At 39.0% G+C, this 17648-nt stretch overlaps 1 protein-coding gene across 2 annotated transcripts in view; it reads right to left on the bottom strand.

Moving 5' to 3' along the window:
* Positions 1-17648, bottom strand: part of brip1 (BRCA1 interacting helicase 1) — a 90604-nt gene that overhangs the window by 32909 nt on the left and 40047 nt on the right. For both annotated transcript variants that reach the window (XM_080053731.1, XM_080053730.1), the window contains exons 13-14: positions 15248-15388; positions 8259-8420 (exon numbers count right to left, since the gene is read on the bottom strand). In XM_080053731.1, the coding sequence (XP_079909857.1) occupies positions 8259-8420; positions 15248-15388 (303 nt within the window). The remainder of the gene's footprint in view (positions 1-8258; positions 8421-15247; positions 15389-17648) is intronic.

The raw sequence follows: 17648 nt of genomic DNA, 5'->3' as shown, positions 1-17648 counted from the left end.
ATTTAAAAAATAAAATTGTATTAAACTGGGTTAAAGAAAAAAATATATGTTCAACGCACTTTCACGGTTCATACCTAATTGGAAAATAGGCTTTATTGTACTCGAATAGAGAATTTCAGATTGTAATCCATCAACACAGATATTTCCCTTCCTATATGAAACACAGTGGTATTAAATAATAATGTCAATCAAATGCAGAGAATATAAATAATGTTAATGTTTAGTATTTGCTACATAACACTATCCTTTTATTAAAAAAACAAACATTGGTTGCCATCTTTTATCAGAGATAATATTTACTAAAAAAAAAAATCAGAAATCTTCAAGGACAAAGCTATATATTTATATTTCATATTTTGCTGTCAATAAATCCCATGAAAAGTAAAACAAAAGTGTCCCTCTATGCTTTTAATTTGACTTTCTTATTCATTTCTGCAGTGTGGCTCTATTGAGGTTCCTACTGAAAATGTAAATCTTTACAGTGTTTTTTTCTTTTTTTTTAGGCAAAGTAATTTCCTAAAAAAAAGCTGGGCATTGTGGGTGATTAACACATGTTAAAATTAGTAAATGCCTGGTGGGGATTTGATGGGGTATGATGGTTTAAGTCAACATAAACAGTGTGTGTATATTTATGGTAATGATGTCGCCCACAGACCCATTTTTAATAGGTTTTGGGCAACAATGGCGCTATAACACAGAGGAAGAAGATAGAGCAGTTTTACTATTCACACAACAATACTTGTTTACCAACCAACAACAAATTCATTGTTGGTTGGTGCTCTTTTCTTGGGATTTATCAATAAAATAATAAGAAAATATAGAATATCACCATCCTTATTCCTTAAAAGGTGCTACAAGGAACTTTTTATTATGTTTTTGTAACTCAGTTAGTTAGTCTCATTTTTCCTCTGATGATCATAAATTACATGTATCGGCAAACGAGACCATCAGTGCAAAGAATGCTATTTGTATATAGTTTTTCTTAATGCCTTTGTCATGGGTATGTTTACCCAGGAACAACAGCTGGCGTTGTAAAAACACTGCTGCTTTTACCCAAAGGGGGTGCAAGAATTAACACAAACTGAAAGTTGCCTCGGAGCACCTTTTAAAAACGCATTTTTATTCTATTCTAGTTAACCCTTTCATGCATGAATTATGATATCCTTAGTCTGGATTTTTTTCTCAAGTGATTTTATACTTCTTTAGGCATGAAACTTCATTTTTTTTAAGCACACATTTTTCAGAGAGTTTTACACATGTCCACTCGGGTGGACTCCATGCGTTTTGACTTCTCAATTTTGCACTTATTTATTTAACAAAACAGTGAAAAAAATTATATATTATCTGAAAACTATAAAATAATATATATTTTCAATGCCTGTTCACATATATTAACATATACCAATACTTCAATCTAATGCAAAAGCGTGGAATAATTTTTTCAATCGAAATTTTCTATGAAAATAACAGACAACTTTTTCCTTGGTTCTCCAATTTCTCTTTTTCAGGTGTAATTCAGTAGTACAGCCTACTGACTTGTACATCACTTCATCAAAGCTATTTTAATATGAAAATTAGCATCATAGTGACACCAACTGTTTTACACATAATGGAATAATCTGGAAAAAATGTTTTTTTTTTTACACAAATACTTCAAGTTGCATTCTAATAACATAAATCTATTGATTTAAAACCAAAAAGTTACAGTAAAGTAAGCTTTTTCAAGCACAACACATCTGCAGTCATAGTATTTATTGAAGTCGGTGATGCATGATGTCCAATTTAGTGGACAGGTGATTAAACATAATTTCTTCCAATGTAAAATCAATAATTGGAAATTTTAACAACTATATGACTCCAAAGATGTTACTTGATGTTGCCATATTTTTATTACCTGCCAGGCTCTCCTATTTTAGAAGTATTTACAGGATATTCCTGAGCTACACAACTTTTCTGCTCCCTGTCGGCCATCTTGGTTTTGACTGATTGTGGCTGCTCTTACAATGGTTGGCCACTGGTTGGCAATGCATTGGATGACACACAAGAGTCCACTGTGGTGGCTGATATGCAACTAGGCGATCTACACCCATGAATATTCAAGAAAACAGCTTTTGAATAGTTGTCCACTGTAGTGACCACTATGCGTGAAAGGGTTAAAGTAATACATTCCCCTTGAACAATGTATAATGCCTGCTACCCCATTAGCTATTTTCTACAGACCCTAAAAAACGTTTTTACTTCATCAAATAATTTCCTGTGTACTGAAACAGTTAGCTGATCAGCAGAATATCAAAAAGAAACTTTTTTGAAAACGGGTTTTATAATTTTGGTTTAGTCCCTAAAGTTTAAACACATTTGGTGTCATTGTTAACTTCATATATTTCGGTTATAGACTCGGACTGATGGTTGGGCAAAACAAGCCACATAAAGAAATCATCTTGTACACTGGAAAAATTGGGATAAACAGTGTTCACTTTCTTCTTAGATTACATTATTGATTGATGAATATTATTAACCACAGCAGAACAATCATAACTAAATTATCCATTTAAATTCGGACATTATGTTTCTCATTATATTTCAAACTCATGACAGTCATGTGGCATTGCTACTGTGCACTGTAAAAAAATAAACATTGGATGAACTTAAAAAAATGTAAGTAATCTGTCACACCTAATATTTTAGCTTTGATTCAATGTATAAAAAAGATTTGGTGTAATTTGTGTTTACATTGAATCAAAGCTAAAATATTAGGTGTGACAGATTACTTAATTTTTTTTTAAGTTCATTCAATGATAATTTTTTTCAGTGTGGTGTTCCCTGTTCTCTGTCACCTCAGAACAAGGAGGTGACAGACGTTACATTAGACCTGTTTAGTTGGACACTGAAACTATCCGCCTCCCACCACAGCTCCAGTCAACATCAGTAACCCTGAAGTTTCCACTGTCATATTAAACATCACCTTAAATCAGAGAGGATATGCTACACTGGGCAAAGAGACCTACCGTATGAATGTAACGTGTTTCCAAACACAGACAGAAACCGTCTGACTTTGAAATAAGAGTAGTGGTGGAGCTGTGTGATTGGTGCTTCAGATGCCCCTGAGCTGCGGACAGAAGGGGGGGACAGTGCGTGCTGCTGCGGCGGGTGCAGTTTGCTTTGACTTTGAATTGACACATGCTGCGGCAGAGCCCAGGCGCCAGTGCTGGGCGCATCTTCACACAGACAGTAAGGCGACATCACCTAATGGCCCTTATCTCAATCTCCTTTAAAAGCATCTTGTATTCCCTGGCATTTTTTCACCTCTGCTAAACACAGCCTTTTTTTTTCTTCCATATAAACCTCAGTCCCCTGTCTCTCTGGTGGAGCTTTGGGGAGCAGACGGCAGGACCCGCTGTGGATTTAATGGGCATTAACTGGGGGGCTGTGGAGACTAAAGTGCTACAAAACCACAGCACTCCTACAGGCTCTCTGGGAGGGTGTGTGTGCGCTTGTGTGTGACCATGATTACTGGCAAACTTTGTGTGTGTCTGTTCATTTTAAATAAGGGAAATGTAATGAGCTGTGTGCTAATGCCCAACATTCTCTCGAGTTTTCTTAGCACTCTTCTGAATTCAGCGCATGGAAGCCATTGCTGGCAAATGACAGCCTTAGTTACAGAAAAGTAAATAGTTAAGATGAGAAACTGCAGGTGAATAGGGTAAAAAAGTGTGTGTGTGTGTGTGTGTGTGTGTGTACAAACACTCTTGAGGTCAATGTCCTGAACCCTGCAGACCTGTTTGCCTAACTGCTCTCTGTCCGTCCCTGAGACACATAGACACAGTATACAGGGTTGTCTGCAGATGACTTATCCACACACACACACACACACACACACACACACACACACACACACACACACACACACACACACACACACACACACACACACACACACACACACACACACACACACACACACACACACACACACACACACACACACACACACACACACACACACACACACACACACACACACACACACACACACACACACACACACACGACTCAGCGGCACCAACAAGGCCTCCACGGGCTCCAATTAATACCCCAGCCCTTCATCTCCCCTCATCTTTAAGAGCGGACTACAGATTAAATATTAATGCAGGAGCATAGTGAGAGACTCCTACGTAGCTATCAATATTAAAAAGAAAACTCCCACAGCTCATAGGCGCTGCTCGGCTGGCATCACAGGCTGACAAAAAGGAAGGTAAAATGAGAGAACAACAAGGCCCACGGTCTTAACTTTCCTTCACTATTTGGATGGGGGTGTCATCAGCTGTTTGAGAACGCAACTGGATAGCAAACAAACAAGGACTGCGGAGAAAGCAAAACGATGATCATTGCATGTCCAACACCATGCACACAAATATGCCAAGGCAAAAACTAAATCTGCAGAGGGCAACATACAACTATAAAGATCCACCATTTGATAAGCATGTATGTGTCCGCTTCTGCATAAACATTGCACGCACACAATCAAGCACTAGTCAATTTAGATTTTTGTCTATTTTGCTTCAATAACATGTCTTCTTTCACACTAGTATGAATAAAAGGTACATTTAGATGTGTATTTGACTAAACCTTGTCTGTTTGCATCTCAGTATTCCTCCTATACAACTATGTTTAATGGCCATTATCTCACCTTTAGTTTATTTAAACAATTCCAAAAGTATACACCTCTAAAGCACTTACATCAACTAAACTTTCTATAATCATTCTTAGCACTATTCTGAAGGCAATTACAGAGGAATTTAATCATATGTTGGTAGTTGTCTGATTTGATGATTTAAAATGCGAATGTATGCATAATTACTACTACAATGTACATTTGCATATTCATTCAAATACTTCTGAAATAAACATTATACAATAATTGCTTTAATGTAAGTTATGAACTGGCAGGAGGTTTAGCCCCCATTGGGTTTAACAATTCATAATCAATGATAATGCAACAGGTGACAATGAGTTAAATGTAAAGATTGCTTGGTTTAGGTGGTAACGACTGCATTATAATATATGGAATAAATGTGATTTTGTATTTTTGTTATTTTTTTTAATGACTTTTAACTCACATGTTTTAGGTTTACCACAGCAAGGGGTGTTCATTGACCATAATGGAAAAAAGACAAACACAATTCTAAATGAAATCCACTTGACCCTTGGTAAGCTGATGTGACAAATGAGCTGCAGAGACCTTAATTATTCATGAACAAAAATGCATAACAAACATAGCTGAACAAAGTGTATAAGTGCGCTCTCAGAAGCACCCCTCATTAACTGAAAGAGGATACAGTTCTGTGAGGATGACGACATCTAACAAGGACTTGACAAGTGCCTCTATTGATCAGTGGTGATCTATTGTAACACATGACACTGCCACAGCTTCTTCTTACCGGTGGGGTCTAGGCTTTGAAAACCGACTTGTTTTGCACGGCACACAAGTTCATAGAAATACCATCAAACAACAAAAGCATTCAAAGGGACTCCAGTATATGGTCTATGTCGCCTCCGAGTGGTCAAATGTGGAAATAGATGTTTTACCACCAACAATGTAAATTATCATTTGTAGAGCAAATTAAGATGCATGTAGTCCTGCACAGCCAATAATAAGGCAAGATGTAACATTTTCCAGATGCAATAACCAATCAAAACAAACTGAGTGACCTTCAAAAATTGAAATCAGGTCAATTCATGTCGTGCAGTGCAGTCAGTGTGATGTGAACATGTTAAAATCTTACTTACAATGTTCATTTCTACATTCTCAATACGTGTTTTGTTCTGCCTCTCTCTCACTATCATTGACATACAATCATTTGGTCTGGTTTTCCTCTTTGTTTTGCCTTCAAAACACCCCACATTGCGTACATTTAACATTCTAAATGATTTCATGATGATGCTATTGTTCAAAACTACTTTAAATCTTGTGTGGTTGCAAGGTGCTTTTGAGAGGGACGGGAGAGAAAACAACCAGGTTTAGTCTTGAGGGAGAAGGTGTTTCATGATGTATTACCGTGTTACGTGTGGGTTTGTTTGGAGGGGTTTTTCTGGTTGTTCTTTAATTTGCCACTGATTGAGTGAGCAGGTGTGCTGCCTCAGTCAATGATGCTGATCTGTTGCTGCCATGCTACGGACCTGTTTTGCCGGGCTGCTAACCTTTGTTACGCTGAAGTTAAGTTTATGCTGCTGTTTTGTTAATTAAATACCCACAAGTTTACTGCCCGACTCCTACCTTTTCTTTAAACCTGTTTTTTAAGTTACAGTCCTTACCCCTAGATAAAATGGGGACTTAACAATTGGGGGCTCGTCCGGGAGTATATACCGTGGTCCATGTGACGGATTGATAGGCATCAAACTAGGGATGCACCGAACATTCGGACACCGAAAATGTTCGGCCGAAAATGGCAAAATAAGTCATTTTCGGTTTCGGCCCGAAACAATTAAAAAGCCGAACCAAATTACCGAAAATTGGCGAACTAAATGACACTAAGGAAATATGTTTTTAAAAGAGCTGCGCACTTGTAAACCAGGAAATGGCAGTAAAGAGAGACGTAACCGTGTATGCGAGTCCACGTCTGTTTGTGAGCGCGCAGCAGGAGCAGTTTGTAAAGTGCGTGCATGAAAAGTGCAGTCCAGTGTGGGAGCATTTTTTCAAACTGGATGAAACACGGCGCAGTGCAATGCTTTATGCAGCATAAAGTTAAAACGCTTGTTCAAGACTGCTGTTTAATCACCTTAGAAACACAAAAGCCTTGCGCGGGCAAAGCAGCGATTCACCTGGTGAAACCCTATGACAGTGTGACGGTTGGTAACAGTGTCATTCACAGTGACGCCTCGCCGGTGAGGGCCGTCGCGCAAAAAAAACCTTTAGTTTGACAGCTAAAATGAATACTGGAGATATCTTGTCCGTTAGCGCTGTTGGGGGGAAAAGGCTCCTACGATCTGATTGCATTTCTCGAGCCTGAATACACAGAGCCATGTCGGCAAACTGACAGCGCGACTGCTAAATATATGTCCAGCGAGCTGCCTCCCCCCGTTAGTTTCAGTCTACAGACGAAAAAGTTACAATCACCTCCTGAGCATGGACATCGTTTAAAGCAGTGCTTCTCAAATGGTGGGGCGCCGTGAGTTGTCAGGGGGTGGGGGCGCGGGTGACCTTGATTTTCAACTGACAAAAAATATAAAAAAATATAAAAAAATAAAAATAATAATTTTGCTAGCGAGTGCGATGTGTGCTTGTGTATGGTCATAACCGCGCGAAAGGCCGCGATTTGCAGTAAATAAACGTCCACATGTGTCTCCAAGTGTCTCTGTATGCTATTTAAAAAGAAATCAAGCAAGTAGACTAATAATAACATTAATGAATTATAGGTTATTGCATCACATTATTGGCCTATAATAATAAAAAATCACCACCTTAACTATGTTAAGGTGGTGATTACAGTTTAAAAATGTTTTGAATGAAATGCAAACCTCAGTTAATCATTTGCTCTTGTTTCTCTGTCCTGAGATTCACACAGACAGAGTAGTCTTGTTTAAATGTTACAAATTGAGCTAATAAACTGAACTTCGATTTTTTTTTAAGTTGCTGCAGAAGTTATCTCAGCTAATTTTATAACTTACATCTAATTTGATAATAAGTTGATAGTATGCAGAATGCTCATGCCAGAAACTCATACAGTGGTTGTGTACAGATAAATGAATATTAGCAGGTTCTCAACAGTATTTCAATTTAGGGGGGGCGCGAAAAAATTTCTGTCCCCTAGGGGGGGCATGACAGAAAATAATTGAGAACCACTGGTTTAAAGCCTCTCATTGTTATGATCATTAGGGCTTTGATTCAAATTCTGAAGTCTGAACATTACGGTGGGAGCTGTGGTGCACTTTTTTTTAGAGCAACTCAACCTGCACTGCACAAAATAAAGAAAATAAAAAAGGCAATAAGTTGATCTTTTTGTAGATTCATCCTCATATAAGTCAAAATCAGTGAGTGGTTCACAAATTAATTCCTAGTAAATAAACAAAACTGCAAAAGCCTCTTTCGGTATTCGGTTTCGGCCTTTCGGCCAACTGTTTAATTTTATTCGGTTTCGGACAAGAATTTTCATTTCGGTGCATCCCTACATCAAACAGTCATTCCTTCAGAGCAGTCATTTCATAGCCCATGTTTCCTGCTCTTGATATGGGATGTGGGTATGATTAGGTGGTGTATTTACCTTGTACGAAGGTAAAAAGCAGAGCACGCCCTTGGCCACGACCTGGCAGACATGGAGCAGCAGTGCCCCCACCTCATCCTGGAAGGCGTAGGTTTCAGTGTGTTGGAAGGTGGCTAAGAGCTTTCTGCCCTGGGGTCCTGCACCAATAGTGCCCACCCATACCTGAGGAAATATATTTGAGGTTCATATCACCAATTTACTTCATTTATGAAATATACACTCACCTGCCACTTTAGTAGGCACACCGGTTAAATGTCTTGTTAACACATAACTAAATCAGCCAATCACCTTGCAGCAACTCAATGCATTTAGACATTTGTACCTGGTCAGGACAACTTGTCGCAGTTGTAACCGAGTAACAGAATGGGGAAGAAAGGGGGTTTAAGTGACTTTGAACGTTGCATGATTGAGCGTGCCAGACGGACTGGTCTGAGTGTTTCAGATACTGCTGATCTACTGGGATTTTCACTCTAAACCATCTCTAAGGTTTACAGAGAATGGTCCGAAAAAAAAAATATCCAGTGAGCGGCAATTGTGTGGACGAAAACGCCTTGTTGATATCAGGGGTCAGAGAAGAATGGGCAGACTGGTTTGAGATGATAGAAAAGCAACAGTAACTCAAAACAACCAAGGTATGCAGAATGTCAACTCTGAACGCAAAACACGACCAACCTTGAAGCAGATGGGCTACAGCAGCAGAAGACCCCACAGGGTGCCACTCCTGTCAGCTAAGGGGCCACTCACACTAGGGCCGCGGCCCCGTGCCCAAGCTCATTTGCATACTAATGTCTAGAACGTTTGGCTAGTGTGACCACGCCATCCGTATTCCAGCACGGAACAGCCCCTTGGCCACGGCACACTTGGGAGAGGTGCGCCGTGGCCAAAGTACAGATGCTAATGAGATGACACGCGCACAAGCAAGCGCACAGGCGGCGTTCCTGACGTGAATTTATTAAGGATGCATAGTCCGTTAACGTCCGCTGCCTTACTAGTCGGCACCAGAATTGCCCACCACTTGGACTTGTAGCTACATAAAATGTGTGAGAATTAACGTGTGTGTAGGCCTAGGTGTGGGCTAATAAAAGGGAGAGAGCTAAATAGGTGAGCGCAGAAAGCAAAGATAAAAGGTTTTCGTGTTTACTCACGTTCGTCAGATGATTTTTTTATTTTTCCTCCCGTCAGCTGTCATAATAATGCCTTTACGCATGGCGGTTGAGATGAACCCAACACAACACACAGCGGGACTCTGCGGCCCGGTGATAAGGAAACAGTAGCTACTTTATAAAGACACTTAAAATAACGATCTCTGCCCATACAAAAAGTTCTGACTTGGATTACTTGATACAGGAGATCGATGTGTATAAAACCATCCGGTATGTATGGTCTGATGACGGGCCGTTATATTAATAATAAACAGCGTGCTGCACAAATATGAGGCTGTCCACCGCAACCTATTACGTCAAGGCTACATTTTAAAAAAACAATAGCTTAAGGATTCTCGTTGCTCTAATGTGGAAGTGGAATATATGATGCACATTTGGCCGGATGAAAATATTCACAAACAGTCGAATAGCCTACAAGTAGACTACGCTCCAAATCCTAAACGCGAGTCTTAGGGGCTGTTTATACAACAACACGAAACGGTGCATACGCGAAAATATTTTCGCGGTTGCACTATATCATTTACATGAAAACAGCAAACGCAGGCATGAAACCGCAAGTTTTTGAGATCTACTCCCAGGGAGGATTTTTTGGAAAACACAACGGTTTTGGTTTCTTGTAAACACCGAAACCATTTCCCCTGATAACGCTGACGTCACGGCTCCACTTCACGTAGGCATAGTCTATAACATTAGCTGTCAAAATACCCACACGCGAGTTATAAAGTTAGAAGACAACATAACATGAAAGGTGTCTCCACGGCACCATCACTGTGATCAGCGGAGAGTGTTGTGCAGGGCTCAAATATAACACTCGCCAATTTAGTGTAAGCGATTAGTAAGTTTACCCGCCACTTTGGCTGGGGAAAGATGTGTGCTCTGCCGGTTTTTCTAGTAAAATAAACGTGTGTAGCTTCTATATGCCAGGGACACGGCTCTCTCTACATTAAAAAACACTATCCATAGTTCAGCACGCAGCGGTTAAGTTACTGTTCAACAAAAGGAGCATTAAGGCTACGGCTTCACAGTAAAAGCATTTCACTGGCTAAACATTAATAGCATTTCACTGGACAAACGTGCGTTGACTTTTATTTTGAAGTACGCCTAACAGGAAAGTAGCCGCTCACAAAGCCCCTTCACTATCAGCATGTCTTCTGTTTTCACGAGTTCAATGCGGTGAAATAAGAGGACAGAAAGCTTGTAATTTACAATACTTGTAACCCCAAGCTTACACCAACCGCTTTATGAACGTTACTGGCATTCATTTTCGGTTACAGTAAGGTTTTATGCATCAAATTGTACCGGAAGAGCTATCTACTAGGCAAAGTGTGACCGCTAACTATTGGCTACAGCGATTTTGGCCCGTTTCCTGTGAAAATGTGTACGAGTGAATATTTCAAATAAATTGCGTCTGAACAGGGTTTTTTTTTTTTAACCAAAAACGGGAAAACAGTCACGTTTTCACCATGTAAAGTGACCCTTAATTTCAGTTGCGACATTCAGGTGTTAGAGTCAGAATTTGGCGTAAACAACATGAAAGCATGGATCCATCCTGCCTTGTATAGATGGTTCAGGCTGCTTAGCATCAGGCCGCCAGATCTGCAGCAAATGCGTGATGCTATCATGTCAATATGGACAAAAACCTCTGAGGAATGTTTCAAACACCTTGTTGAAAGTATGCCACGAAGAATTAAGGCAGTTCGGAAGGCCAACGCAGGTCCAATCCGGATCTAGGAAGATGTACCTAATAAAGTGCCCAGTGAATGTATGTGGGTGTTAAATAAATAATAATCAAAGGTCCAACACAAATATCATTATGAGCCTTTTAAAAATCATGCTGCTTAAAGGTCAAAATTATAATCTGGTTTATTACTAAAAACTGTTTTCACGGTGTTGTGTCCAAAAAAAACCTTTGTATTTCTTACAGTGCCATTGCTGAAACTCCTTTTTTCAGCCCGTGTCTGAAACGCTCCGATTTGGAGCATGTCTCTTTAAGCCCGCTTTACTAAAAAACCCAGTTTGGTCTGAGTGGCCCTGAATCTAGCCGGTTTGAATCTAACTGCTTTTTAGATTCAGGGGTATCTGGGGGTGTGGCTTATCACAGATGGGAGTCAGTGCTATGTAGGTTGGTAATGAGGGGGCGTGGCTTCTCTCTGTATGGCGACATAAGGGGATAGAAATCTGACTGGGTTTTTTAAACACAGGATTTCAGAGGTGGAGAAAAAGAGTGAGAGTAGTTTTTTTCATAATTTAGGAATCTATTGTCACACCATGGACCCATATTAATGTTGAAAAACCATGAAAAAGTGCATTTTGCATGAGGGGTGACCTTTAATTCTTATCCAACTCATCTAGGTTTGTTTGTCTGGATTCTCATGGATCTGCATTTAACCCACCACTTGTGATCTGTGACCTAACCTGAAACATAGATTATAGTATAGTAATACAAAAAAAGTGCAGAGTTCGTCTTTCCAAATCAGTGTCTGCATAGATGCTATGCTACCACAACTAAATATCCACAATTCCAGGCCTTCAGTTAAGTCTCATTGCTATAAAATGGTTAGACTGTGACATCTGCTGGACAGATGTGGAACAGTTGCATATTATTATATCACGATGATAAGATGTCCAGATATGCAGCAGTTTGACACAATTAATATCTTGCTGTGTTTTGTTGTAAATTCACGCAGTAAATATTCCCTTGTAGAGTCAGTAATACCCTCTGCCAGGATCAGAGGTGGAAAGAGTACAAAAATATTCTACTCAAGTAAAAGTATGATTACTTGGATGAAATTTTACTTAAGTAAAAGTAAAAGTACTGGTCTAAAAATCTACTGAAGTAAAAGTGAAAAAGTAGCTGATTTAAAATGTACTTAAAGTACAAGTTACTAGTTACTTTTTAACAGCGGGAGGGGGCAGGGGTCTCTTCTGTGTAGGGCATTATATATATATAGACAAGGGGATATAAATCTCAAACTAGTTTTGTTTAATTAATGCAACACTTTTACAAATTAAAGTGCACAAATTAAACAAATCATGTCACCACACATGTATGGATGTATACTGTGTCATTATACTTTAGATAAGCAAATATGGAGCAAATAGGCTGTTAATGGGGGAATGGGAATGTAACCGGTCTACAGACCTAAACAGACTGCAGCTGCAGTTCTAATAATGTAATTCTGTATAATTGATCTAAACCATGGACATTGCAAGGTTAGGCTGCTCGATTTTGACAAATCATAATCATGATTATTTTGATTGACATTGTGTAATCACAATTATTATAGACAATTATTAATTGATTTAAGAACTGCAACATGCACTTATGTAACATTTGAAACCATGACTTTGGACTTTAAACATATCCTAATTGAACTGAAAACAAGGAAAATGCAAATAAGTAAAACATATTTTTTTATATTTAAATAAAATAAGTGTCAAAATCAAAATAAACAGTTGCAAATGTTGTTGATAGGGCACGTCTTTTGCTAGCAGGAATGTGAGGGCATATTGTATTTATATCTCATGGAGCTGGCTGGATAAACAAGTTGCATTGTAGGCTACAGTGCTCTTAATTGATGACTGTTGTGGTGGCAAGAGTCAAAGAGCTTTAAACTTCCTGTGTTTTTTATTCCTTTATTGCTTGGTCATAGACCACTTGGATTCGACTTAAAGTGAGTAAACTAATTGTTCGTGATGTTTTGAGGTGCAGTTGGGTCGCATATGCCTTTTTTTCTCTCTCACGGTCGCGCATGTCATCTGACTCGCGTGTCCGCGCGTAACATATCTTGCACATTATTTTAGTCTATTAGTTTTACCTTTCTTCTCGACCAAAGCCTGACTTTCTGCCTTCTTCTGGAAGTTTTTCAAAGCTCCCGGCAACACGTACTGTCTCCATCCTACTCTGCACTGTTAAGCTGAAAGCTAAACCACAGGTGAGGTAGGGGCCGATCGCACTGCTGGATGAAAGGTTTGCTGCATTTAAAAGCCTTCACGTCTTCACGTGCGGTACAATGATAGTTAAACTGGGATTATTTTGTTTTAATGATAGAGGGAAGCAATGTTTGTTGTTATCATGTAGTCGCAATGTGTCTCCTCCTGTCGATCATTCACTGTGTTAGCTTCCGGTTTTGTGCCGTAAAAATAAAAGCCCCCGCGATATTTCTTTTCTTTTCTCTCGTTTCCCTATCTATTTTTTTACTCAGTAACGCAGGTGATATAAAATGTAGCGAAGTACAATACTTCAAAATAAACATACTCAAAGTAAAAGTAAAAGTATAGGTTTTAAAAATCACTTAAAAAATTACAAGTACACAAAAAAACTACTCAATTACAGGAACAGGAGTAAATGTAATTCGCTACTTTACACCCCTGGCCAGGATAGCATCTAAATGCAGAAGTTGCAGTGTTTCCAGAGACCTAGTGAGTGACTTTCCCTGCTTTCCAATCCCCATACTTCCCTACTATTTAGTATGCCAGAAAAAGATTTAGGATGTCCCAATACATGCAGCTCAATTGTAGTATGCTGAAAATACATAAATGCCACACTAACTCCAAAAGCATTTTGGAGTATTCGTCTTTATTCTTGACATTTCTCAACATAATGAAAAAAAATCTTCCTTATCTGATTTTTTCTCTCTCCTGTGGCCCTAAACCTCGTCTGTACTTTAGTAGGGGAGAACGGGGTTATATGTCACACAGGTTGATTGTCACAATCGTTATATCTCGGAACCAGAAGGCGCTGTCTGTTAAATTTCGGTATGTAAATATCCAGAATTGGGATCAGAGGTCACCTACATAGTCTTCCTTGGAGTTAGACTGCTGAATTTGAGGTGAGAGGACTGTTTGTATTTTTCATGTCAAATTGAAAATATTTAGCTCCTCAGTATTTTTCTTCTAGGCTTTTACACAATGAGTTTATAACAAAACACTTATTACCCTAAAAAAGTGTGAAGGGTAAGCTATAGTTTAGATTGTTGTTGGCAAGCTAATAAGTTGTCAGATGATTGTTGGCCTTGATAATAGCGAGAAATTCCAGTTGGGGTTGGTCGTCTTATTTTTGGGGGGGGTTGGTTGTCACATGTTATCCAAAGGCTGCAGCCAGAAAAGGAACCCAATAACAAAAGAAAATGTCAAGCTGTATTCTCACTGACACCCCAGAGACGGAGAGAATAGAGCAGGAAAAGGCAGCTAGCATGCAAAAGAGAAAAAGGGCAACAAAATCAAAACGACCCAGTGCATCCCAAACTAGACCAGCTGCCATCCACGCCAGCTGGGGAAGAAGAAACAGAAGATGTGTGTAGCCTTGTTGAGTAGGCTATTATTGTTAGACCTATTTGTTTTGTTCTTTATGTTGTTACATACAGTAGGCTGGTCTTAATATGGATTTCCTTATTATTATTATTATTATTCCTTGCTCATTTTGTGTTAAGATGCATACAGTTATGTAGGCCTATTTTTCAACTTGACAATGAAATTAAACTTTCAAATTTAGTTCTGCTTTCTTGCCTTCTTTTTAAGATTTTTCCCATTAAGATAACATTGTGACAAACAACCCCATAGTGTTACACAATGTGTTAGAGTGTCTTTGATGGTAAATGTCTTCTTTATTACAATAAGTTAGAAGAAGTGAGGGGTACACATTTCAAGCCAACACCTGAAGCTTCAATTTAATGTAGGAATGACAATTGAAAGATGTTTAGGTGATGAGCAATTCTCACTAGAGTAAAAAGAGTGTCTACTAGACCCGGTCTCCCCTATGTAGTGTAGTAAAAAGAAAAAGAGTATGTGATTTGGAATGCAGGGATAGTATGTGGAGCCACTGACCTGGGACTTGTTGATGACATGGTTAGCCTCCAGCTGAATGGAGAACTTCACCCCGAGTTCAGAGGAGAATGAGCTCATGGGTGACAGGGTGCCTGACGTCAGCACGATGCTCTGCACCGAGCCACTCAGGTCAGAGAAAGCCTGGGAGATAACAGACGCAGTAAAAAAAAAACATGGCAATGTATGTCATAACAGTGGAGATTTAAGCTGAAAAAACTGCTCATGATTTCAAACATTTTGCTATTTTTGTGACGTATTTGACCAGAGTTTGGCAAGTAAGAAACAGCGCAGCAGCTAATAATGTAATAACAGACTATAACGTAGTAACGTAGTAACGTAGTAACAGAATCATTTTTTCATTTTCATTGTAATAAAAGCCAATGATAGAGTAACATGCCAATAACGTAATACAATTAGAGCTGCAACGATTAATCGATGAATCGATTATTAAAATAATCGCCAACTATTTTGATAATCGATTAATCGTTTCAAGTAATTTTTTAATAGAAAATGTCAATTCTCTGATTTCAGCTTCTCAAATGTGAATATTTTCTGGTTTCTTTAATCCTATTATGACAGTAAACTGAAATATCTGTGTTTTTTGGACATAACAATACATTTGAGGACGTCAACATGGGCTTTGGAAAATTTATCAACATTTTTCACCATTTTCTGAGATTTTACGGACCAAAACACGAATCGATTAATAATCGATTAATCGAGAAAATAATCGACAGATTAATCGATTATCAAAATAATCGTTAGTTGCAGCCCTAAATACAATAAATAAACCAATGACCTGTGGCCATGATGTAGAGTAGGGGTGTTTGTGTGGTCAGGTCTTAAAGCAGGTATTTGAAAGAGGCAATAGTTAGGAAATCCGATACTTTAAAGCCAATAAATCAAACTTAAATGAAGTGATATATGTATATTATTACTTTATCAGCTGCAGTTATTACAGTCAAATGATTACAATGGCCAATAATGTAACAACTAGACAATAATGTAGGCTTATAACTGATAACGTTAAACGTTATTGGTTCATAAATTGTAGTACGCTATTGGCAAGTTATCACATGATTGGCTTTTATTACATCTAAAACTGAAAATTCTGAAGCTACCGGCCGCTACATTATTGGCTACTACAAACGTTAACATTCATTCACATGAATTCATTCAAATTCCTTATGTTGGTAGACTTCAATAACAGATCCAGGGTTTTTCCTGCATAGATACATTTTTGGCGCCCCCCAAAGTGGTTTTATGCCTTCCCCAAAGGAAAATTCCCAGCCCCAAAATGATAAAAATTGAGAACATATTTATCTATTTAAACCTCTCCAAAGTTGTTTCTAGTCATCCTTATTATTAGCCTGGCATTCCCAGACCTGCCACTAGGCGCTGGCAAATTAAATTTGCTGCGCTTGTTGGTCTGGACACGCTCCGTTGAAGCTTTATCAAGAAAACCAGAAATCTGGCTATGGTTTCAATTGGTTCTATCTAATATGGGCGCGCCAGAGCCCTTTATATGGTACTCTGGGGCGGACGTAACCGGATGACGACAGTGACGTGCATGCGACGTCGAAGCCGTGATAGTAAACATCAAAGATGGCTGCGGATATGTTGTGTGAGTTTGAGACTGCTTTGGCCTCGACCCTTAACGATTTGGAAGACGGCACTCAAATCTTTCATTAGCAAGTAAGTGGAATGTTCTGTTTTGCCGACCGACAACGGCAAACGTTTAATTTAACAGTTTAACAGCTGTTCGCTAAACGAAAGGGGCTTACGTCACCTTGTGTATCGCTCTGATTGGTTGTAGTGCTATCCAACTGCGTGCAGTGGCATTTGAAATGCACGAGTAGGAGCCGCCCCTTGAGTTGGAAATTACTATTGATCGTGGCCAGACCCTCTATCGTTCAATATATCAGGGTCTGGATTTCCAGGCTACCTTATTATAGGGCTGGGTGATTAATTGCATTTCAAGTAATATTACTGCTTCCCTCGATCATGAAAACAAAATAATCTGATAATTAGGGCTGTCAAAATTAACGCGTTAACGCAGGGTGATTCATTTCTGGAATTAACACGTTAATTTTTTTAAACGAAATGAATGCATGTGCAGAATGATCCGCCCCGTGCATCCCACCCGCTCTGTACTACAATCACTCTTACGTTGTGGCTGACCCAGGATCAGTAGCTGCGTGCAGCCAAACATAGCAGCACGTTAGCCCATGGCGTGTTTTAAACTGCAAACAGCCACGTCTGTGTCACGGGCATAGATAGTAGGGGTGGGAAAAATAATCGATTCTCCGATGCATTGCGATTCTCTCTCGAACTATTCTGAATCGATTCAGATAAGTTAATAATCGTTTTTTTCTTTTTTATATATATAATTTTTATTTTT

Source organism: Ammodytes marinus, assembly GCF_949987685.1.
Source record: "Ammodytes marinus genome assembly, chromosome: 3".
NCBI classification, from domain to species: Eukaryota; Metazoa; Chordata; class Actinopteri; order Uranoscopiformes; family Ammodytidae; genus Ammodytes; species Ammodytes marinus.
This window is presented reverse-complemented; position numbering and strand designations above follow the sequence as displayed.